Genomic DNA, 22,653 nt, shown 5'->3' with positions numbered 1-22,653 from the left:
AAGATTGTTGAGATCCACTGTTGTCATTCCATACTGCGGGTCTTCCGTTACCCCGCCTCGTGTCATATTGACCCAATTGCACCGAAACAAAGGGACCTTCAAACCACGTCCATAGTCAAGTTCCCATATCTCCTCTATGTAACCATAATATGTTTTCTTTCCCGTCTTGGTTGTTGCATCAAAGCGGACACCACTGTTTCGGTTGGTGCTCTTCTTATCTTGGGCGATCGTGTAAAATGTATTACCATTTATCTCGTATCCTTTGAAAGTCATTATATTCGAAGATGGTAACTGGGACAGCGAGTACATGTCATCTTCAATAGAGGCGTCATGCATGGTACGTGTCTGCAACCAGCCGGCGAAACTCCTGGTTTGTTCACGTGTAATCCAGTCATCAGACCGCTCCGGGTGTTTGGAGCGTAGAAAATTCTTGTGTTCGTCCATATACGGAGCCACCAAGGCGGAATTCTGTAGAACTGTGTAGTGTGCTTCAGTGAGAGAATGTCCGTCCATACATATTTTTTGATTCCCTCCTAGCGTGCATTTTCCATCCAGTCTGCCCTTATGCCGCGATTCAAGAACACCAATCGGCTTAAGGTCAGGAATAAAGTCAATACAAAACTCAATGACCTACTCATTTTCATGGCCCTTGGAGATGCTTCCTTCTGGCCTAGCACGGTTATGAACATATTTCTTTAAGACTCCCATGAACATCTCAAAGGGGAACATATTGTGTAGAAATACATGACCCAAAACGTTAATCTCTTCGCATAGGTGAACTAGGACGTGCGTCATGATGTTGAAGAAGGATGGTGGGAACACCAACTCGAAACTGACAAGACATTGCACCAAATCATTCTCTAACCTTGGTATGATTTCTGGATCGATTACCTTCAGAGAGATTGCATTGAGGAATGCACATAGCTTCACAATGGCTAATGGAACGTTATCCGATAGAAGCCCCCTCAATGCAACCGGAAGCAGTTGCATCATAATCACGTGGCAGTCATGAGACTTTAGGTTCTGGAACTTTTTCCCTGCCATGTTTATTATTCCCTTTATATTCGACGAGAAGCCAGACGGTACCTTAATACTGAGCAGGCATTCAAAGAAGATTTCCTTCTCTTCTTTGGTAAGAGCGTAGCTGGCATGACCCTGATGTATGCCGTCTTTTCCATGCATACGTTGCTAGTCCTCCCGTGCCTCAGGTGTATCGTTTGTCTTCCCATACACGCCCAAGAAGCCAAGCAGGGTCACGCAAAGATTCTTCGTCACGTGCATCACGTCGATTGCAGAGCGGACCTCTAGGTCTTTCCAATAGGGCAGGTCCCAAAATATAGATTTCTTCTTCCACATGGGTGCGCGTCCGTCAGCGTCATCCGGAACAGGTTGTCCGCCAGGACCCTTTCCAAAGACTACCTTCAAATCCTTGACCATATCATGCACATCAGCACCAGTACGGTGGCGAGGCTTCGTCCGGTGATCCGCCTCACCTTTGAAATGCTTGCCTTTCTTTCTTACGGGATGCCTGCTCGGAAGAAATCGACGATGTCCCAGGTACACATTCTTCCTACAATTGTCCAAATATATACTGTCGGTATCATCCAAACAGTGCGTGCATGCGCGGTATCTCTTGTTTGTCTGTCCTGAAAGGTTACTGAGAGCAGGCCAATCATTGATGGTCACGAACAGCAAGGCCTTTAGGTCAAATTCTTCCCCCATGTGCTCATCCCACGCATGTACACCTGTTCCATTCCACAGCTGTAAGAGTTCTTCAACTAATGGCCTTAGGTACACATCAATGTCGTTGCCGGGTTGCTTAGGGCCTTGGATGAGCACTGGCATCATAATGAACTTCCGCTTCATGCACAACCAAGGAGGAAGGTTATACAAACATAGAGTCACAGGCCAGGTGCTATGGTTGCTGCTCTGCTCCCCAAAAGGATTAATGCCATCTGCGCTTAGACCAAACCATACGTTCCTTGCGTCATCTGCAAACTCCTTCCTGTATTTTCTCTCGATTTTTCTCCACTACGACCCGTCAGCGGGTACTCTAAACTTTCCGTCTTTCTTACGGTCTTCTCTGTGCCATCGCATTGCCTTGGCATGCTCTTTTTTTGGAACAAACGTTTCAACCGTGGTATTATAGGAGCATACCACATCACCTTGGCAGGAATCTTCTTCCTGGGGCGCTCGCCCTCGACATCACCAGGGTCATCGTGCCTGATCTTATAGCGCAATGCACCGCATACCGGGCAAGCGTTCAAATCCTCGTACTCACCGCGGTAGAGGATGCAGTCATTAGGGCATGCATGTATCTTCTGCACCTCTAACCCTAGAGGGCAGACAACCTTCTTTGCTTCGTACGTACTCTCGGGCAATTCGTTGTCCTTTGGAAGCATATTATTTATCATTACCAGCAACTTTCCAAATCCCTTGTCAGATACACAATTCCCTGCCTTCCATTGCAGCAATTCCAGTGTGGTGCCCAACTTTTTCTTGTCAGCTTCGCAATTCGGGTACAACAATTTCTTGTGATCCTCTAACATGCGCTGCAACTTCTTCTTCTCCAAATCACTTGTGCAGTTTCTCTTTGCATCGGCAATGGCCCGACCTAGATCATCAGCGAGCTCATCTGATGCCTCTTCTTCAGCTTCTTCCCGCATTGCCGGCTCAGCTTCTTCCCCCATTGTTGTATCATCGTATTCAGGGAACCCATGGCCAGGATAGCTGTCGTCGTCCTCTTCTTCTTCATTGTCTTCCATCATAACCCCTCTTTCTCCGTGCTTGGTCCAAACATTATAGTGGGGCATGAAACCGGACTTAAACAGGTGGACGTGAATGGTTCTTGATGTAGAGTGATTGTGATCATTCTTACAGACTAAACATGGACAAGGCATAAAACCATCCGCCCGCTTGTTTGCCTCAGCCGCAAGCAGAAAAGTTTGCACGCCATTAATGAACTCGGGAGAGCATCGATCATCGTACATCCATTGTCAGCTCATCTTCATTACACAACACCGAAAAAACCAAATTAATACAAGTTCATACAAGACTTAAATGCAACAAACAAATAACTCTATAACTAAAGAATTTAAATGCAACAACAAATGCGATCAAGATCGCAACTAAGGTAACAATTGATCCAACAACATAATGATACCAAGCCTCACTATCAATGGCATATTTTCTAATCTTTCTAATCTTCAAGCGCATTTTCTCCATCTTGATCTTGTGATCATCGAGGACATCGGCAACATGCAACTCCAATTCCATCTTCTCCCCCTCAATTATTTTTAATTTTTCTTTCAAATACTCGCTTTCTCTTTCAACTAAATTTAACCTCTCGACAATAGGGTCGGTTGGAATTTCCGGTTCACAAACCTCCTAGACAAAAATATCTATGTCAACTTGACGGGCATAATTTGTCATAAACACGAAATGCAACAACTAGTTTTAAAAGAGAATATACCACATCCGAATCATAACAAGGACGAGGGCCGACGGGGACGGATATCAAAACCATGGCACTATGTATAACAAACAACGTACGAGTAAGATAATTATACGAGTAACTATATATCCAAATCACACAAACATCAATTTGGTAACTAAAACATTCATGAACAAGAGGCTCACCACAAGGTGGTGCTGGCGACGGAACGGTGCGGGCGATCGACTGTGGTTACTACGGAGATTTAGAAGGCACTAAGTAAACCACATCTACATATGCAAACTAAGTGTTATTTTTGACCTCAAATTGCATATAAATCAAATACTAGCACATATATTTCCTCCCAAATTACTAAACTCATAAATTAATCACTATACAAAGCATTGCAAGAGCTAATCTAGCAATGAGAGATGAAAGGACAAAGTTGCTAACCTTTGTGATCATTTGAATGGATGGGGGCCTTCAAATCTTGACAAATTTTGGGCAAAATGTGTGATGAGCTCGAGAGGAAGAGGGGAAGAACAGAGAGGAGAGGGAAAAGGGGAAGAACGGAGCGAGCTCGGGTGGACGAAGGGTTTATGTAGGACGACCTTTAGCACCGGTTCGTGCCACGAACCGGTACTAAAGGTGCTGGATGGGCCCCGGACTGACAACATCCTGCCACCACTCACTTTAGTACCGGTCCGTGGCACGAACCGGTGCTAAAGGTCGGCCACGAACCGGTACTAATGAAAGCGGCCGGCTAACCGTTGGAACCGACACTAATGCACACATTAGTGCCGGCTCAAAAGCAAACCGACACTAATGTGCTTGACATTTGATCCTTTTTCTACTAGTGTAGTAGACTATATGCAACTCTATCTGTTGCCTCCGCCAACTGAAAATACATGTCCACAAATAGGGAGGGGAAGGAGTTGCACATTGACTAAAAGGCAGTTGGCTTGAACATTAGACTAAGTTGCACATATCGCTTGCAGGGGTGAGGGTAGGGTGTGCCAACAGTGAAAAACTACGCATCCACGAATAGGGAGGAGAGTTGCACAACGACTACTAGGTAGTTGGTCGGGACAGTAGACTAATTGCACATCAAAGTTTTCATGGTTGCTAGACTACAACCTTATGGAAGTTGAATCACGCAGATCCAAAAATTGGTTTTTGAAAAAGTTGCATAATGTAGTACTAAAGTTGCACAATGCAGTACTAAAGTTGCACCATATAGCATGAAAGTTGGCATCGAAAAAATTTCAACAAAACAAACACATGCGGGATCTACTTTCAAAGATCTCGTCACGAGGAATCCAACGGTGAAGACGGATCTGAATTCCGACACATGGTTTGAAAGATATGACTTTTTAAAAATTTGAAAACCCGAAACAAATACACGTGGATCCGTTTTGTCCTTCACAGGTTACAAGTCTGACCGCATTTAATGCCAGTAATCACATGCACTACCAGACAAACACATGTATGCATGCATGCATGCATGCGAGTGACCGAGCGGCCGCTCATCCTCTCCAACAAGCGCGCGCGCACTTTTTAGATTTCAGGTAAATTATTTACCAATGATTTCTTTCATCGCTATTATGTCTGAGTAGTTTCTTTTTGATCTATGTGTTAATTGTGATATGCTATGGTTGATTTGAGTTGCATGTTATTATGGTGTTGTTCTATGGTGCCCACCCTTTTTCGCACATGTGTGTGATTCTGGAAGGGTGTTGCAATATATGATAAATTTGCTTATGATGGGTTGCAGTAGTACAATAAATTCCTCTTTATTATCTCACAAACCTATCTTTTCATGCATGTAAACTTTCTTTAATACAATATAAATTCCGGGTTTTTAAACTAGACCTTCACAACCCTAGGGGTGTAAACACTAGAACTAAAACAAACATGCGTATGAGGTCTCGATTCTTACAACCATATTTTGTGCTCGGGATCATCATCATGTTAATTTGTGCTACCCGTTAAGATGTGCTTGCGATGCGATGAAGTGGGGGGTGTGTGTGTCTAAATTACGTCTTGACCGGTTCAAGGCGTGCATCAGGAGTAAGTTGTTGTTCAACCGCAGGCCGTACCGTCTCGCGAGGTTACCTTGATTATCAAGAAGAATAAATATTCGGGCAAAGGCATCGGGCGTTTAACGGCTACGCCTCATGAATCCCTAAGGAATAATCCGGGTTTAAACAATGGTGTGATAAGCGTGAAAATATCGCTCATCATACAAGTCGTCCACGGTGCAAAATATGGTCAAACCCTAGATGTTGCTCGCGAAGTGCTGGATCCATCTCTTCCAAAGCCTTGGTTTGCATCTAGATGGCCCCAAGTGCGTGCGTGCGTGCGTGCACAGGCAAGGCAAGGGATCGATGGAGGGAGAGAATGTCTCCCGCGTAAGGCCAAGGCAACGCACCGCACGTAACGTGCCGTGGGCGTGATGGAGAGCAGACCGCTCCGCGTACGGCAGGCACACCCGCACCACACCACACCAACCCCGACCGGAGCCGGCACGTGCACCACGAGCCCGGGCCCGACCCGGGCGACCGAATCCCCGAAACGCCCCCTGTCAGACGGGCGGGCGAGGGGGGCAGGAGGGTAACTTCCCGTGCCCGCGTGCGTGCCGCTAGATGAATGAGATGAGATGAGATGAGATTCCCTTGGACCCTTCTTCCTCCCCACAAATCCAGACCAGACCAGGCCAGGCCAGGCCAGAGAGGACCAAACCCTAGCCAGCTCGCCGCGCGCAACCCTCCCCAGATCTCGCCGTCGATCCCCGACCCCCGATGGCCGCTCGCGCTTCCCCCGCTCCCCGCCTCGCCGGCTTCTAGTTCGCGAGCTAGCCGCGCGCGGATCGGGGTAACAAAGCATGGAGGAGGACGCGGTCGCGGCGGCTGCTGCTGCGGCGGCGCCCGACTCGTGGGAGACGGCCGACCTCGACGGGGCCATGAGCCGCCTGCTCCTCTCCTCCTCCTCCGGTGGCGCGGCGCGAAGGGTCTCCTCCTCGCCCGACCTCGCCGACGACCGCCAGGCGGACGCGCAGCAGGAGGAGGGGCAGCAGCAGCGGGCCGACGATCCGGCCGCGCAGGTCGACCAGTTCCTCCGCGAGGCCCTCGAGAAGCCCCGCGAGCGCCTCCAAGGTACGTGCGCTCCAGCGGCCTTGGTCGTTTCTCTGTGTCTGCTCCCTAGTTAGTTTTGGTTGCTGCGAGTCGCGCTTGCTAACTAGCGAGCTAGCTTCCGGGTAGAATTTCAGGCGCTTGCGCACGGCGAGGAATTTGGGGAGCGTGCAAAATTCTCACCTCCTTGTTTTGAGCAGTGTGCAGTAGGTAAAAGGTCAGGTGCATCCATAGCCAGTGCTACCTCTGTGGTTTGTCGTTCCAGGTGATAGGATTGCAGGTACTTGTGCAGGACAAGTAGTTTGCCCACGCCTAGTTGATTTGAGCCGCGTGCGTCAGGTCATGTGCATCCATTGGTGGCGCTGGCTTGTATTCTGGTGTGCCGAGGCACGCCATGTGTTCCTGCTGGATGCCTGGGAACACGCTGCGGAGCATCACAACGCGACATAGCTCCGAACTGCATATTGACAAATTGTGTGGCGATTTTGTACTTACTCCTGGACATGAAAACGATGTGTAAGACTTTGTGCTAAGCTAGCGGATAACTTGTGTGTTCGTCTGGGTTGCTCAAGTATCATCATGGCAGCTATTGAAAACATTTAAACGCTCTGAATTGTTTCATAGGCAGTTGCTTTACGTTGATCGGATTTTCCCCCTTTAACCTGCTGTGTTGCATCATGTTTCTGCATCTTGTCTTACTATGTGACTATGTGATTATATTCCTAAATATGGAAAGTTGAACATTGCTTGAACATCTTGTCTCATTGATTGAAATCTTATCTCTCATTGCAGTGCTGCGGATGGAGCAAGACATTCTCAAGTTCCTTCGTGACCCTGGACAGACGCAGTTTGAGTTCCAGGGTCTTCCGACTTCGTACCTGCGTCTCGCTGCGCACCGTCTGGCACAGCATTATTTCCTGATATCAATCGCCCTGCCGGATAACAGCCTGCCTGATGGCACCAGTTCGCGGATCATCCTTCGCAAAACGTCGGCCGAGTGCCGATTGCCTGCTGTCCGCCTAGCTGATATTCCAGTTAATCTCCCTCAAGAAGAGAGCAGCGCTGTGGCCACCAAAGTAGCTATTAAGCAAAGGCCTCAGAAGAATCACCATGGCGGTGCAGGCGCAGGTGCCAACTCTAACAGAGGCAACCTTCAGAAAAGCGTCGAGGAGAGGAAAGAGGAATACAACAGGGCACGTGCTCGCATATTTAACAGCAGTAGTGGTAGCACTAGTCCGGTTGATGGAAGACCAGCTGATGAAGTGGTTTTGCCCAACACCCTACATAGGTCCACTTCCTTGGAGTTGAACTCAAACACCAGGTTCGGTGAATTGACTGAAGCTACCCTTGAAAGGAGTTTGACTAGCACCGCATCTAGCAGCAGATCAAATAATAGAAGCAGGATTGACAAGGAGCCTCCAGTCAATAGGGGCAGGCAAGGCAATAGGGTGGCGATATTTCGAGACCGTGACTCTGATCGCAAGGATCCTGATTATGACAGAAGCTATGACAGGTTTGCTCCACATAACACAGTTTCTTTTTGTTGCTAAATCTCATCTGGGGTTTCATGTGTCGTAATAAAGAACACCTGATCTGTTCTATTGATCTTTCGCCGCTGATTAATTTTTCCTGATAACACTACCCTCCATAAACCACCAAAGCATGTGGCTAAGTTCTATTGATCTGTCATATGTATTTGATTGCTGATGATTAGAGAAAATGCATGCGAAACATGTAAAGAATAGGGTGTAATGTCAGAATTTTTTAAAGCAGGGGGGGGGGGGTGGTGGTTAGAAATCACATCAAAATATTCCATGTGTATTTTGATAAAAGATGAATTCAATCTTACTGTTTCAGACACTTGTTAATGTTACTCTACACAAGTGCATATAGTACATGCCATGGTTCTTAGCCTTTTTAATCACATGTTCTCATTTTCATTACAAGGACACACATATCCTTTTGATTGTGAACTTCATGACCAGTTTGCTCACCGCTGAATGGCCATTTCAGGTACATGCAAAGATTTGATCCTGGATTTGGATTCAATGGCGGCGCGTACACCATTCAACCTCTGTATGCTCCTGCTGTTACCTACAACACTGAGTTCCCCCAGCTTGGGTCACCACAAATGTCTCCTGTTCCTGTTGAACAGCAGCAGCCTCATCCAATGGCTCAGCACATGCCTGGGCCCTGGTCGCCGGCTCAATCACCTAATGCAGTTGGCTACAGGCCTCCAGATGGTGTTATGCCACCCTACAGTCCTGGTCAAGCTGGTGCTCCTGTCAGGTCTTCTGTTTTCATGCATGCTTCCCAGCAATATGCCATGCCTTCACGCCCAGGAGTCACATTTGTACATCCACAGGATTCCATGCGACCATTTGCACAGGTCTGTGTTTTTTCCTATCATTTGTACTGAGCTGATTTCCTAGAGTAATCTTTTGATGGCCATGACTGCCTATCACTGTTTTACTTCCTTTTTATGTTTTTGGCATACAATCTTCTCCTTAAACAAGCCAACTTCTGTTTTTTACCTCCAGTGTTCAGTGATAGACATTTTTCTAATGATTTTAGTTTCTGTATTTGGAGATGTGAAATGTTACCTAGGCAGTATACACTATAAATTCGTATCTATGAGGTTGGAAAGTGGCAAATGTGTGCATGCAGCTTTTTCATAAGATTGAATCGTATACTATGTACTTGCAGAGTTTCCTTATGTCTTGACACACCCCATGTTTTTGCAGACACACCACCAACAACAATCTGAAGCTAGTCTACGCTTAGCCCGGCCCCGGTGAGGGGCCTGGGCGTGCCTGCTCCTGCCAGCATGGGCCGAACTTCCAACTCAAATCGGATGAGATATCCTTCTCATTTCTGGCTGGCAGGAGCAGGCATGAAAGAGCCGAGAAGCGCCGGGCCGAGCTAGTCATCCGCCTGATCCTGTCATGCCCGTGCGCTTCTCGGTATTGTTCCTCCCTGCACATTGAGATGCAGGCGGGGTACCGTACTCCTTCGACGGTGGAGTAAACTGCAGACAGTTGCGTGGGCCTCAGAAGTCCATGATCACATGAAAAGAAGCTGAGAGGTCAATGGCAGTGCTAGTCGCCGCCTTGCCCCCTTGCCCGGTTTCTTTGTTCTTGGCAATGCTGTTCCCCCTTGCATACGTGAGATGCAGGAGGGGCGTGTGTTGCCGCCACTGGCTCCTTGGAACATGAGTGGCGCCACGTGGGCTGCAAGAGAAGAGAATGGCGTGGGGGTATCCAGCACGTGGGTCGACGACCAGGACCTGGGTTAGTCCCGTGATCTTTGTGCTCCGCTTCTTCACTATATCCTTTTGATGAAAACTAATGACGATGAACTGCCACGTGCAGCTGCCGGACTGGATCACCAGGCCCTATTGTGTCTGGCTGAAGCCGCACTGGTGTGAAGCTGCGTGACCCGAGCTGGAGCAGAGGCAGGCTCCATCGACCGCCGCCCTGGCGTGACACCCTCTCTCTCTCTCAGGGTCTGTCTGCAGGGAGCTGCCGCTGATGATGATGACGACGAAGAGTTTCCAGTCCTTGCTTTGTGTTGTCTTGAGATTCTTCAACTTGAACTTGGTAGTAGTATAGAGTACTGGTATGTGTGTCTGTACATACATGGTAGTAGCAGTTGGGTGACCCCCAAACTTGTTTATTAACCGAGTATTATGTTGTTATTATGTTGCTACAACTTGAGATGCTGCTTCTGCTCCTGAGACCCGTTAGCTTTTTATCATGACATATTTGTGCTGTGAAATCGAGTATGTTGCGCGCGTGGTTGTTGGTTTGGTTCATGTTGATGTTTGGAGTTTGGTTCAAACGATGAGCCAAGTTCTTTGTTTTGAAACGAAGTCAGAAGCTTTGCCCAATCATGATGGGCATTCTGTTGCGATGATGTAGCGCTTGCTGGTGTTGGGTTAAGTTGTTGCTGCTTGTGTCCAATTATGTGCTGGAAACTGCCAACTTGACAAAATTTTCAAAGACGAAGAGTCGAGTCGCCGAGGCCGAAGGGGGAAGACAATCCCGGTTCAAACCTGAGTGTTTGAAACTGGATTATGAACAAGAATTCCTCAAAAGAAGAGTAAAATCAAATTCGAGCTGGCCGTTTCGCACCTTTTCGTTGGGCTGGCGAACTTACTCCCCAGCTCCTTCCTTCCCACGGCCCACATCCTACGTTGCCTCGGCCCACGATCGGACGGCCGTGGCCCCATCCATGCGCCGAATCCAACGGCCGGCAGCGACCGAGGGAGCAGCCGCACCTGCCAGGCCATCCCTCTGCCCCAAAGCCTGGGGCTTCCACAGACCACGAGAGCCACAGCCACTCCTCCTCCCCGCGCCGCCCCTCCCCAAACCCAAACCCAAACCCTAGGCCGCACCAGGTAGGCCCCTCTCCACCTTGTCCGCTCCCCGCCGCCGGACATCTCACCGTGTTTCTATCTCCCTTTCCCCGCAGGTGAACCGGCGCCCGGTGAGTCGGTCCGTCCCCGCGGCGAGCCATGAGGTAACACCGCCCGCCCGCCGCCGATACCCCGCTTCCCCGTGCGATCGATTGATTGGCTCCCCGCGAGGGCGACCGTCGGATGTATTTCGTGCTGGGAGAACCGGCGCCTACCAGAGATCCGCGAGGTCCTCGCTCGAGCGGACACCGAGATGGATCGAATCTCGCGCGTTTTTTTTTTTTGACCGAATGAAATTCTGATGAATATAAACGGCGTTCTATGGTTCTGATGAGTGGCAGGAATTCGCTTGTCGGAGATTTGCTAGGTAGCAGTCCCGTTGTCTAGTTACCTGGGGTTTACATGCATGATTTTGTGATAAGATCTCTGCCGACCTCCCTGCTGCGGGCGCGTCAGACACCCTTCCCGTGCTGTCTCTTACTTTAAGACGTTGGCATATCTGCCGTATCTCGATTAGTAATCAGCTGCCTGTTTGCATCTGTGATGTGTAGAATCAATCCTTCTTCTGGTAAATAGATGGGGCTTATTTATACTCCTTTGTGGTGGTAATTAACATTTGGAGTTTGGTACGTACGTAGCGGTTCTTCGTCTAGTTGTCTTGGATCATACTGTGAGACGTTACCGGTTTCGTGTCTGGAGTAGATCAGTTTGCTGTTTGCATCTATGAGTTGTAGAAGAATCTACCACTGCTGCTCTGGTAAATAGTTGGGTGTTTATTCTCCTTTGTGGCCTCAATTAACATGAGGTGGTTCGGTTCCTATCAGTTCTTAGTCTGATCCTCTTGGATTAACATGGTTTGTGGCTACCGTGTGATGCAGGGTAGGCTGCTCATGTACTATATCTGTTACCTTTCGATAGCTAAAGTATGTCCATTCATTTCAAGTTCGTTTGCCAGGTGGTTCGTCAGCAGTTGGTTGGTTGCAACTTTAGAGTGTAGTTGCAATCGCTGTTTAGACGTGGGATGTTTTGCGCTTCATTCAGATGCTCTTCTTTTGACATTGTATATGCTCTGCTTTGCAGTAAGCTATCGACCGACGCACTCAAGGAGGCCATCACCCAGGTGGTGGCGGATGCCAAGGAGAAGAACAGGAAGTTCACCGAGACCGTCGAGCTCCAGATCGGCCTCAAGAACTACGACCCGCAAAAGGACAAGCGTTTCAGCGGCTCCGTCAAGCTGCCCCACGTCCCTCGCCCCAAGATGAGGGTCTGCATGCTCGGTGACGCCCAGCATGTGGGAGAGGTATGTACCTCTTACTGCTACTGCTAGTCAGTTCTCCATTTCCTCTGTAACATAGATGGTGATGTAGTGTTATTGTGTTCGTGCCGTGAGCAATCTTTGGTCGTGAGAAATTTGAGCTGTGCTGATAACTTTGTTACATCTAATGAATGTTACTTGCACGCTAGTATTGTGGGCTCTTTAAGCTGATAGTAGTGTGATGCTGTGATTACAATCTACTCTTTACATGCGTTATGGCATCATGCCATGGAATGTTGACCTGTTCTAGAATCTTCTTTTATTATTATATCGTTGTATAGTCTTAAGCTAGTGTAATTCTACAAGGGATTAAATTTATTGGGCTCACTTGAACCCAACAACAATGAATGCCTTCGCCTTTGTGTAGCTGATATGACAACTAACTTTGTTACATCACATGAATGCTATTTGTATGTAAGAACTGTAGTCTGAAGTGATAGCTGGATCATTGTTCTTGCAGCCTTTCTCATAGCTTATGTTTATTTTTAGTATTTACATTTGCTTATTCTCCTAATTGCAGGCTGAAAAGATTGGTCTTGATTCCATGGATGTTGAAGCTCTTAAGAAGATGAACAAGAACAAGAAGCTTGTCAAGAGGCTTGCCAAGAAGTACCATGCTTTCTTGGCCTCGGAGGCTATCATCAAGCAGATTCCACGTCTCCTTGGTCCTGGTCTCAACAAGGCAGGCAAGTATTCTGATCTGTCTCTGTTAGTTTACTTGTCTCACAGCTGGTTGGTTTACTTCTCGTGGTTAGAAGTAGAATGCCCTTTCTTTGGTCATGTCTTCATGTAGATGCGTGTTTTTATGTCTCTTCTGTCTTGGGCTTATTGATTGTTATATTTATGGGTTTATTTTTTCTGTAAACAATTACTTTCTTGGTGAACCTTCTAAGCATGTTTACTTGCACTTTGTCTCGAGATGCATTAGAAGCCTCTTTTGTCTGGTGGATACGTATCCATATGGCCGTGCACAGTTGCAGACAACCCATATAATTTTCATTTGCATATGTGCTTTTGCAGAACTAATCCATTGTCCGACATTCTGACATTTTCTAGAGCATAACTGCATTATATGGCGTTCTAATATTCTGTGCCCTATCTGATGAGAGTTCCATACTTCATCCTTGTTGTGCATAACATAGACGGCTTCACCATCCTGTTCTGATCATGCATACTGAGTCGTTTGTGCTGGTGGCATTACAGGAAAGTTCCCGACCCTGGTTTCTCACCAGGAGTCTCTGGAAGCCAAGGTGAACGAGACGAAAGCGACAATCAAGTTCCAGCTCAAGAAGGTGCTGTGCATGGGCGTCGCGGTGGGCAACCTGTCGATGGAGGAGAAGCAGATCCAGCAGAACATCCAGATGAGCGTCAACTTCCTGGTTTCCCTGCTCAAGAAGAACTGGCAGAACGTGAGTCCCGTTCAGACCTCGTATCCTCTTGAGCTTCTGTTTTGTCTTCTCCCGTGCCAGAGTGCAAGTGAAACCTTGCACCCTCTGAGTTTCTGTTCTATCTGCTCCCGCGTCGAGTGCAAGTGATTGATTTTGCCCAAAAGACTCAAGTTAGACAGGATATGACATGACATTGGTTATTCCTTTGCATTTGCAGGTGAGGTGTCTGTACATCAAGAGCACCATGGGGAAGCCGGTCCGGGTGTTCTAAGCTCGTGCCCCTGCCGCCCTATATCAATGCTACCTACAGTACTGGACCTCCTTACTATGTTCAAGCTTAAATATGTCTACTTGTCGTAGTTTTTATCGAATTTTGCGCGTGTCCTGGTTAATGAAGATGATGAAAGACCACTACTGTTTCCCCTGAGCTGTGATTCTGATGGAACAATATGTTCATCAAGATCATTCCAGTACCTGTTATATATAATGTTGTGGTTGCATGTTTTGTACCCTCGTATGTTTGTCGGGTCTCTGATGCATCTGTTTTTCGTCGTGCCTTTCTATATGATATGTACCCGTATATAGGGTTAGAATAACTTGTTGGATACACTTGATGATCCGTTGGAGCAGAGCTGGCAAAACCTGATGCTTTCGGCTGTTGGTTTGCTTCAGCCTCTGCCTAGCTAGCAGCAGCATTTTTGAAATTTCTCAAATCCTCAATACGAATGATGTGTGATATTGCATGCAAATTAACTAGTTTTGAGAGGTTCAGCAACTTGCATTGCGGGATCAACAACAAATCAGATACAACCTGACTAATAGGAGTTGTTGATACCGCAACAACAAAGGATGAACGCCGAACCTTTGTCATGGAACAGCGGATTTTTAATCTTAATCTGGAGGATTTAGGATATTCATACCAAAGTTCTTAATATAAGAATTACAAGATCCTCATGGCCCTATGGCAGCTATTCAATGTCTTCGGAGCACTTGTTGTCATGCTGAACACTAAGCCATGCTGCGTGGAAAGAACATCATTGAAGACTACTCTTGTGTCATGAGTGGGCAACATTCTAGAGAGTAGAGACTATGGATCATTTTGCCCAGGCCTCCTGACACTATTTATGGTCATATTGTGAACAGTAACCGGTAAAAAAATTGTAAATTGTTTCCAAAAATTCAGATTTTTTGTGTGGATGTCAGTGTTAGTGTCGCAAGCAAGCTTGAGAATTTTCATGCGAGACGGAGCAATAGTGTTTCGGCGGTGAAAAAAAAAATTTTTAGGGTGACATTTTGGGTTAACATTTGGTGTCTCATTTTTTATTTTATTTTGGCACAGGCCAAAATGTTTAACCCTTTTTGCCTGAAACTTTGCAGGTAGCATTTGAATGTGACTATGAATACATAAAAAGTTTGTTGGGATTTTCTTGACACTTCAAAAATCATTTCCGCGCGCAAGAGCACGTGCTGCCGGGAGCCAAATTGGATTTCCGCATCTTGGGCTCCAATTCAGGGCACATTCAAGAGCAATGTCAACCAGCTGACCTAAGGCAACACATTCATATCGTAACTATTAATTTTACAGGAATCCAAAGATGTTGAATTTGCAGTGATGTGAGTGAATGCGCATACGATCACCTAAGACAAACTATAAGAATAGTAGAATACTAAACTCAAATGAAGATAAAATGTAGAGGAAGTCCTGTAATGATTTTTATGGAATCAAATCTAATAATCTTTCAGGTTTAAAATCTATACCCTGGTAATATAAACTAAAAGCCAACCTCATTGATCCAATTAATCCCAAAGAAAATCGGGGCCGTGTGACCCCTTTGCTTGAAAAATTTTAATCCAATTTAATTATTTGTAATAGATGTAGTTAATTTTTTTTAGTATGATGACGATTTTTTATACTACTCCCTCCGTCCCACAATATAAGAGCGTTTTTAACACTAATGTAGTGTAAAAAACGCTCTTATATTACGGGACGGAGGGAGTAGCTCACAGTGGTTTAATTTTGTAATGGTAATATGGCATACCTTGGATTGGCGTCGGTCGGTCGGTGATCCGGCGCTAGGCGAGGGCTGCCTCCCATGGCGGGCGCTCCGCTCCAAGTTGTAGTCTAGTGAAAATCTGCGTCGGCGTTGCTAAGTTTGTGCCTTTGTGTTGTACAGCACTTTTCTAAACCAATTTTTGAAATCTACTTACTTTTCTAAACCTTGAAAATTTATTAAAAAATGAGTCACCGTGGACATGTTCGGTCAAAAAACAGCAAATCAGATAGTAGTACACATCAATCATCATCTTGCAATATCCACCGACAAGAACCAAAAATCATATATCCCCGATCAAGTATTGTTGGATCATCGTTAATTCATAATACTCAACTGATTTCGTAACAATAAGAGCTTGGAGTATTACATTACGATGCTAGAGAAGATAACTGTAATTAGACTGGACGGCGGTCGATCGGATAGTGATCATGTTGGTACTCCTAGTCCTAGTCGAGCAGCTGCTGCATCCACTGGTCGTCCGGCGGCGGCGGGGCCAAGTACAGCTGGGACCACGGCTCGCCGTCGTCGTCTCCCTCTTGCATCCACTGTCCGTCCAAGACGTCATGACGACCCTCCTCCACCGGCGACAGAGGCTGCAGGAAATGATACGGTTCGCCGTCGCCGCCCTCTTGCATCATCCACTGGTCGTCCAAGACATCATAACCGGCCTCCTCCGGCGGCAGCGGCTGTGGGAGCTGGTGGGCGTCGGCCGCAGCCGGCGGCTGAGGAACCCACGCCTGCGGCGGAGCAGCATCAAAGACGGCATGGCCCTGCTCCTCCGGCGGCGGCGGTTGCGGGAGCTGGTGGGCGCCGGCCGCAGCCGGTGGCAGAGGAACCCACGCCTGCGGCGGAGCAGCATCAAAGACGGCATGACCCTGCTCCTCCGGCGGCGGCGGTTGCGGGAGCTGGTGGGCGTCGGCCGCAGCCGGCGGCAGAGGAAGCCACCACGCCGGGGCCCGAGGAGCGGGTTGACCCGGAGCAGCAGCAGCAGGGTTGTCGTCGTCGTCGTCGTCGGGGAGCGGGATGGGGAACAGCTCCCGGAACTCTTCTTCTTGGAGCGGGATGGGGAACAGCTCCCGGAACTCTTCTTCTTGGGACTGTGACCACGGCTGGCCGCCCTTCTCCTCCAACTGCCTCCACCAGACGTCATCGGAGAAAGGGAATGGCTCTTCGGGCTCCGGCCCCATGACGACCAGCTCGTCGTAGGGGTAGGGGTAGGGCCACGGCTCGGCCGGCTCCATGATCAGCTCGTCGTAGGGGTAGGGCCACGGCTCGGCCGGCTCCATGATCAGCTCGTCGTAGGGGTAGGGCCACGGCTCGGCCGGCTCCATGATCAGCTCGTCGTAGGGGTAGGGCTCCGCCGCCATGGACGCCGACCGAGATCGATCTCGCGCGCTTCTTCGAGTTGGATTGGATGGTGTGGTTCCTCGATCGATCTCCGGCTCTTTGGTGTCGCGCGTGTGGACCGCTGTATATATAAGCGGCCGGCCTGGGTGAATCCGAGTCCGAGTCCGAGTCCGAATCCGAGTCTGGCAAGGAGTCCAACTCAACCAGAAAAAAGGCCCAATACGTGATACATCTTGGGGCATGTTGCAGATTGAGTGGAGGACGTGCTGAGCCCAAAGCAGAATTTGCAAATTCTTCTCCGTGTCATGAGGCTGGGCTTCCACACTATTTGCTACCTCAGCAATACTTACTTACACTCTTTGCTAAAAAAAACAATACTTAAACTCGGCAAGTTTCTCAAAAGGAAAAACTTACATTCGGCATATTTCTGAAACAACAAAAAAAAGTATATTCTGCATTCTTATATTAATAGTATTTTTTTACCTTGCATATATGCATGTATGACCCTTTTCTTTTACCAAATCACTCCATGATTATAAGACGTGCATTGCACGTACTAGTATTAGTTTTAGTTTATTACAGAGGGAGTAACATCAAAACTAATACCACATAAATAGAATATCCCAGACCAAATTTCCCTTCAACTTAAATATTATTGTTCATAGAAATTTTGAGCATCTATATGGCTTTAAAGCACACACAACATAACCATAAATCCTTTTAAAGCCGAGAAAAGTGTTTGAAAATTCGGGATAGCCCCCAAAAAAGACAAAAACCAGTAAGCCGGACAAAGCCTAGCCCATTCTCACCGGCGGCAGAAGAGAGAATGGATGTTCGCCATAAACCCTGGCGTCTGGCCAGTTCGCTGGTGCGCATCGATGGGACGGTGCACGTGACTCCGTCAAACTCATCGACCACGTCGCGACCATGTTGCCCACTGGACTGGAGCGCAAGGGAGAGATGACGCGCCGAGCATGAGGGGTCGATGGTGACACACATGACAGGAAGCCCAACTCCTTTATGTAAGTCCTCAATCTCCTTTCTTTAGGTTTTCAGTAGTAGCAGGTTAGTAGGTATATATGCTACTCCCCAAAGGAGGAAAATGATCGTCGTCGTTCGACATGACAGATTTATCCACGACCAAATTACTTATGGACCCGTTAGTGCAGACTAGTTTTGCAGTAGTGCATTGTCTCTTCGCACAATGATACAATAGTACATGTTTGAATTTTTTTACAGTAGTACATGTTTGCTAGCTCCATATACACCATAATATGTTACCTTTGGTATCAGTTACAGAGGAAACAACACTTTTTAACCAAGTAGCTAGGTAGGTAGCAGAGAAGAAACCACATGATACAAATTAATCATCCATAGCCACATGCACTACATCACAGGAAAGGTGATGCCGGCGTGCAAATAATCAGCACGATCTTCACAAGCTTTAATCGTAGATAGCTCGTCGCTGGCACGTCGTGCCGTTGGCCTGCGGGATGGAAGCGGCTCCAGGCACCGAACTGCGACACTGAGCATGCAGTATATTTCTATGGCGGATTCAGCATCCGGGAGGGCAAGCCTGGAGTCCAGCAGATCCTTCATGCACACAAAATTGTTCTTGGTGGTCAACGAGAGGGATGAGAGCAAATCGCCTGGATGAGATCCCATAAATAGCTCCAAAACGAGCACTCCGAAGCTGTATACATCACATTTCTCCGTCACGTTTTCTGTATATGCCAGCTCTGCAATTAATACAAATAAATTAGTGCATATGTTACAACTGAGAATTTCAAAGTCCATCAGTCCTTTGATTACATCAATCTTTCCATCTATGTACACATTTTTTTTTTTGCCAAAACTGCAAAAAAAAGGTAGATAAGGTTTGTAGTTTTGTTTACCTGGGGCAAGGTAGCCTTTCGTCCCAGCTAGCCTTGTGAGATTTTGGCCATAAATATTGAGTATTTTAGCCGTACCAAAGTCAGAGATGCAGGCTCTAAATTCTTGATCAAGCAAAATATTGTTGCTTGTTATGTCTCTATGGACTATTGTTGATGAACAGTCATGGTGCATGTATGCCAAAGCATGAACCACATCCAATACAATACATATCCGCCTTCTCCAATCCAATTCAATTGCCCTTTCATTGTCCTTCAACATTTTTGCCAAGTCTCCTCTCTCCATATATTCATAGATAAGGAACCTGCCTTGGCTAGAGGAACAATAACCTAAAAGTTGTACGATGTTTCGATGACGAATCTGCACCAATGCCTCAACTTCACGATTGAACAACTGCTTGTTCATGCAACACTCATCTTCTATCATGTGTATCTTCTTCACTGCAAATATTTCGCCTGTTGCAAGTATAGCTTTATAGACAGATCCATATCCCCCGGTTCCTATGCAATGCATCTCGCTAAAATGGTTGGTTGCTTCAACTATTTGCTTGAACACATTTGCCCCATCAAAACTCCAAATAGAGAAGACTTTTTCTTGTGTTACTTTATCATTGTTGGTTTCCTTGGTTTTCTTTCTTTCACGCCAGAACATCAATATCATCACAATAAGAATAAGACATATCAGAGCCAGAACAGGAGCTAGTACAAGTATTTTGTATCCTTTCCACTTGCCTCTGCTCTGAGTTACACTATTGCAAGGGGGTAATCCATTCACCACACCACATAGCATCTTATTATGCATGAACCGCTGGTTTGGAGCTTGTTGGAAGAGCTTACTGTTCGGGACTGGCCCTTCCAATTCATTATAAGATACATCAATGGATGTCAAGCTTTCCATACTCTGAAATGATGATGGGATGGAGCCATTTAGTTCATTATGTGAAAGATTCAGATTTTCTAGCATGCTCAAACCACTAAGTTGGCTTGGTATTGCCCCAATAAATGAATTGTCACTTAAATCCAATTCGTATAAATTGCGCAATGACCCTAGCTCGGCATGGATGTTTCCAATGAAGTTATTGTGATTCAGCTTTAAAAGGCGAAGTTTCAAACAATGCTCAATTGAATATTGTACCAAACCATTTAGGTTATTTGATGACAAATCCAGTAATTCCAGACTGGATAGTGCTCCAATTTCTTGCGGAATACTTCCATGCAACAAATTGTCCGCGAGGCTCAAGTTGAATAATTTTTTCAGATTTCCTAGTGCACTTGGAATCTCTCCTTCAAGCTTGTTTGATGAAAGATCAAGTAACCCTAGTTGAGATAGTTGCCCCATACTTGCGGGTATTTCCCCCGTAAGGTTGTTGTTTGAAATTCGTAGCATCTGAAGATTATGGCAATCACCCCAGAGAAAAGATAGTTGACCAAACAGGTTGTTTGATCTCATATCCATGTAGACAAGATTTGGATAAATCCCCATCTTAGAAATATCTCCTTCTATCTGATTCCTTTCAAGACGAACTCTAACTAGGCTTCTGCAGTTTATCAAACTTGACGGCAAAGGCCCATTGAGATTGTTGTCAAATGCGATCAATGTCTTGAGCATGCCGCCAACACACAAGCTTGGTGGCAAGGGACCAGAGAGATTGTTACCATCAAATTGTATATATTTGAGATCCATTAAGGTGCCAATTTCTTGTGGAACATGTCCGGAGAATTGGTTATCATCAAGGAATAAGGTATTGAGCTTTGTCATATTTCCAAAGGTATTGGGGATGCAACCCATGAGTTTGTTTTTGTCAAGTTCCAAGTCTTCTAGATTCACCAAGTAGCCTAGTTCTTGAGGAATGCCCCCTGAAAGTTGGTTTCCCCCTAGGTTCAAGGTAGTAAGTTTGGTCAAGTTTCCCAAGGCATTGGGGATGGAACCAAAGAGTTTATTTCTATGAAGTTCCAAGTCTTCTAGATTCACCAAGCACCCTAGTTCTCGGGGAACATGCCCGGAAAGTTGGTTATCATATAGGTACAACGTAGTGAGCTTGGTCAAATTTCCAAATGTATTGGGGATGGAACCCAAGAGTTTATTTTTGTAAAGTTGCAAGTCTTCTAGACTCACCAAGGAACCTAATTCTTTAGGAACATATCCAGAGAGTTGGTTACGGAAAAGGTACAAGGTAGTGAGCTTGTTCAAATTTCCAAAGGTATCGGGAATGGAACCCGTGAGTTGGTTTTTTTGAAGCAACAAAAGTTCAAAATTCACCAAGAAACCTAGTGCTCGAGGAACATGTCCGGAGAGTTGGTTATCATATAGGGACAAGGTAGTGATTTTGGTCAAATTTACAAAGGTATTGGGGATGGATCCCATGAGTGTGTTGTTGCTAAGATCCAACAATTCTAGATTTACTAGGGAACCTAGTTCTTGAGGAATATGCCCGGATAATTGGTTATGATATAGGTACAAGGCAGTGAGATTGATCAGGTTTCCAAAGGTATTGGGGATGAAACCGATTAATTGGTTGTTGTGAAGCGACAACACTTGCAAATTCACAAGGGAACCTAGTTCTGGAGGAACATGTCCAGAGAACTGGTTACCATAAAGATACAAGGTAGTGAGCTTGGTCAAATTTCCAAAGGAACCAGGGATGGAACCCGTGAGTCTGTTTTTGGCAAGTTCCAAGTCTTCCAGATTCACCAAGGAACTTAGTTCTGGAGGAACATGTCCGGATAGTTGGTTATCCCATAGGTACAATCCAGTGATGTTAATCAAACTCCCAAAGGTATTGGGGATGGAACCCATGAGTTTGTTGCTGCTAAGTGCTAACTTCTGTAGTTTCACGATGTAACCTAGTTCTCGAGGAAGATGTCCAGATAACTGATTACCATCAAGGTACAAGATGGTGAGCTTACTGCAATTCCCTAGACTTCTTGGAATTGGGCCTGTGAGGTTGTTGGTGGAAAGATCTAACATTTTCAACTTGTTTAGGTAGCCTAGTTCAATGGGTATAGGACCAGACAAGTGGTTGTTTGACAAGTCCAACCCAACGAGACTCTCCAGGTGTTTTATTTGTCTCGGTATTTGACCGGAGAGTCCATTCCCCTGGAGCAGGAGGTGGCGGAGGTTTGGCAAGTTTGATGCTAAAGCGGGTGGAAAGGGGCCTCTTATCTGATTGTAGGGTAGTCGGATACTCGTGAGAGTATGCAACGCCGTGAAGTTGATGTCCTCCAGCCTCGCTCTCAGCCACAACCCCCGGAGAGAGATCTCGGTGATCACCACCTCTTGCTCTTGGTGCCTCGCTTGTTGCTTGCCACACTTGATGCCGTACCAGCCACATGGCTGGGTTGTGGTGTTTCCCCAAGATCGGAGCTGGGCTGGGGGGTTGTGTATGGTAGCTTTCCAGGCGAGGAGGGCTCCGGCCTGTTCTTCTAGGAGGGAAGGGGGTAGCGCTGCCGTGGCACAGGGAAAGGGAAACGAGGCTAGTAGGAGAGCGAGCGAGACGAGCTTAAGGCGAGGGGAGGTCTCCATGGCGGCTAGTCGCATGGCAGCTGGAGTAGGTTCTTGGTTTTGTGCCTGTGAAACTGATCCGTGGAGTCTTCTTATATATGTAGGTGCACCCAGTCGTCGCAAGAAGTCGGCACCAAGAATGCTATACGCTGACTTATATTGATATACCGACAT

The 22,653-nt window shown here is 46.7% G+C and overlaps 2 protein-coding genes across 4 annotated transcripts in view; one reads left to right on the top strand and one right to left on the bottom strand.

Annotated features, from left to right (window-relative positions):
- LOC109774312 (large ribosomal subunit protein uL1) overlaps positions 1-14,189 on the top strand; it is a 259,374-nt gene extending 245,185 nt beyond the window's left edge. The window contains exons 1-12 of one of the 3 annotated variants that reach the window (XM_073496054.1): positions 6,081-6,588; positions 7,357-8,077; positions 8,578-8,953; positions 9,309-9,358; positions 9,450-9,582; positions 9,740-9,854; positions 9,936-9,985; positions 10,082-10,182; positions 12,062-12,281; positions 12,817-12,982; positions 13,500-13,705; positions 13,902-14,189. In XM_073496054.1, the coding sequence (XP_073352155.1) occupies positions 6,318-6,588; positions 7,357-8,077; positions 8,578-8,953; positions 9,309-9,358; positions 9,450-9,582; positions 9,740-9,854; positions 9,936-9,985; positions 10,082-10,182; positions 12,062-12,281; positions 12,817-12,982; positions 13,500-13,705; positions 13,902-13,955 (2,463 nt within the window). In that variant the 5' untranslated portion in view covers positions 6,081-6,317 and the 3' untranslated portion in view covers positions 13,956-14,189. Of the gene's footprint in view, positions 1-6,080; positions 6,589-7,356; positions 8,078-8,577; positions 8,954-9,308; positions 9,359-9,449; positions 9,583-9,739; positions 9,855-9,935; positions 9,986-10,081; positions 10,183-10,930; positions 10,964-11,018; positions 11,086-12,061; positions 12,282-12,816; positions 12,983-13,499; positions 13,706-13,901 lie in introns of those variants that run through there. The other 2 variants (XM_020333035.4, XM_073496053.1) reach the window with 2 other exon arrangements.
- Positions 14,190-18,306: 4,117 nt separating this feature from the next.
- LOC109774313 (uncharacterized) lies at positions 18,307-22,533 on the bottom strand. Its single transcript, XM_020333036.4, has 2 exons — positions 18,981-22,533; positions 18,307-18,824 (listed from the first exon to the last, which is right to left on the bottom strand). Exons 1-2 carry the CDS (start codon positions 22,513-22,515, stop codon positions 18,472-18,474), a joined length of 3,888 nt encoding a protein of 1,295 aa, XP_020188625.2. The 5' UTR covers positions 22,516-22,533; the 3' UTR covers positions 18,307-18,471.
- Between the last annotated feature and the right edge of the window lie 120 nt (positions 22,534-22,653).

Source organism: Aegilops tauschii, chromosome 4 (assembly GCF_002575655.3).
Source record: "Aegilops tauschii subsp. strangulata cultivar AL8/78 chromosome 4, Aet v6.0, whole genome shotgun sequence".
NCBI lineage: Eukaryota > Viridiplantae > Streptophyta > Magnoliopsida > Poales > Poaceae > Aegilops > Aegilops tauschii.
The sequence above is the reverse complement of the archived record's forward strand: the minus strand, read 5'-3'. Positions and strand labels throughout refer to the sequence as shown.

What these genes read in the sequence shown, in the direction of transcription:
- LOC109774313 (XM_020333036.4), bottom strand. Translation starts at nt 22,515, where the DNA reads ATGCGACTAGCCGCCATGGAGACCTCCCCTCGCCTTAAGCTCGTCTCG. An exon ending in GAAAGGCTACCTTGCCCCAG is followed by an intron (nt 18,825 to 18,980) that starts GTAAACAAAACT and finishes TATTAATTGCAG; the next exon opens with AGCTGGCATATACAGAAAAC.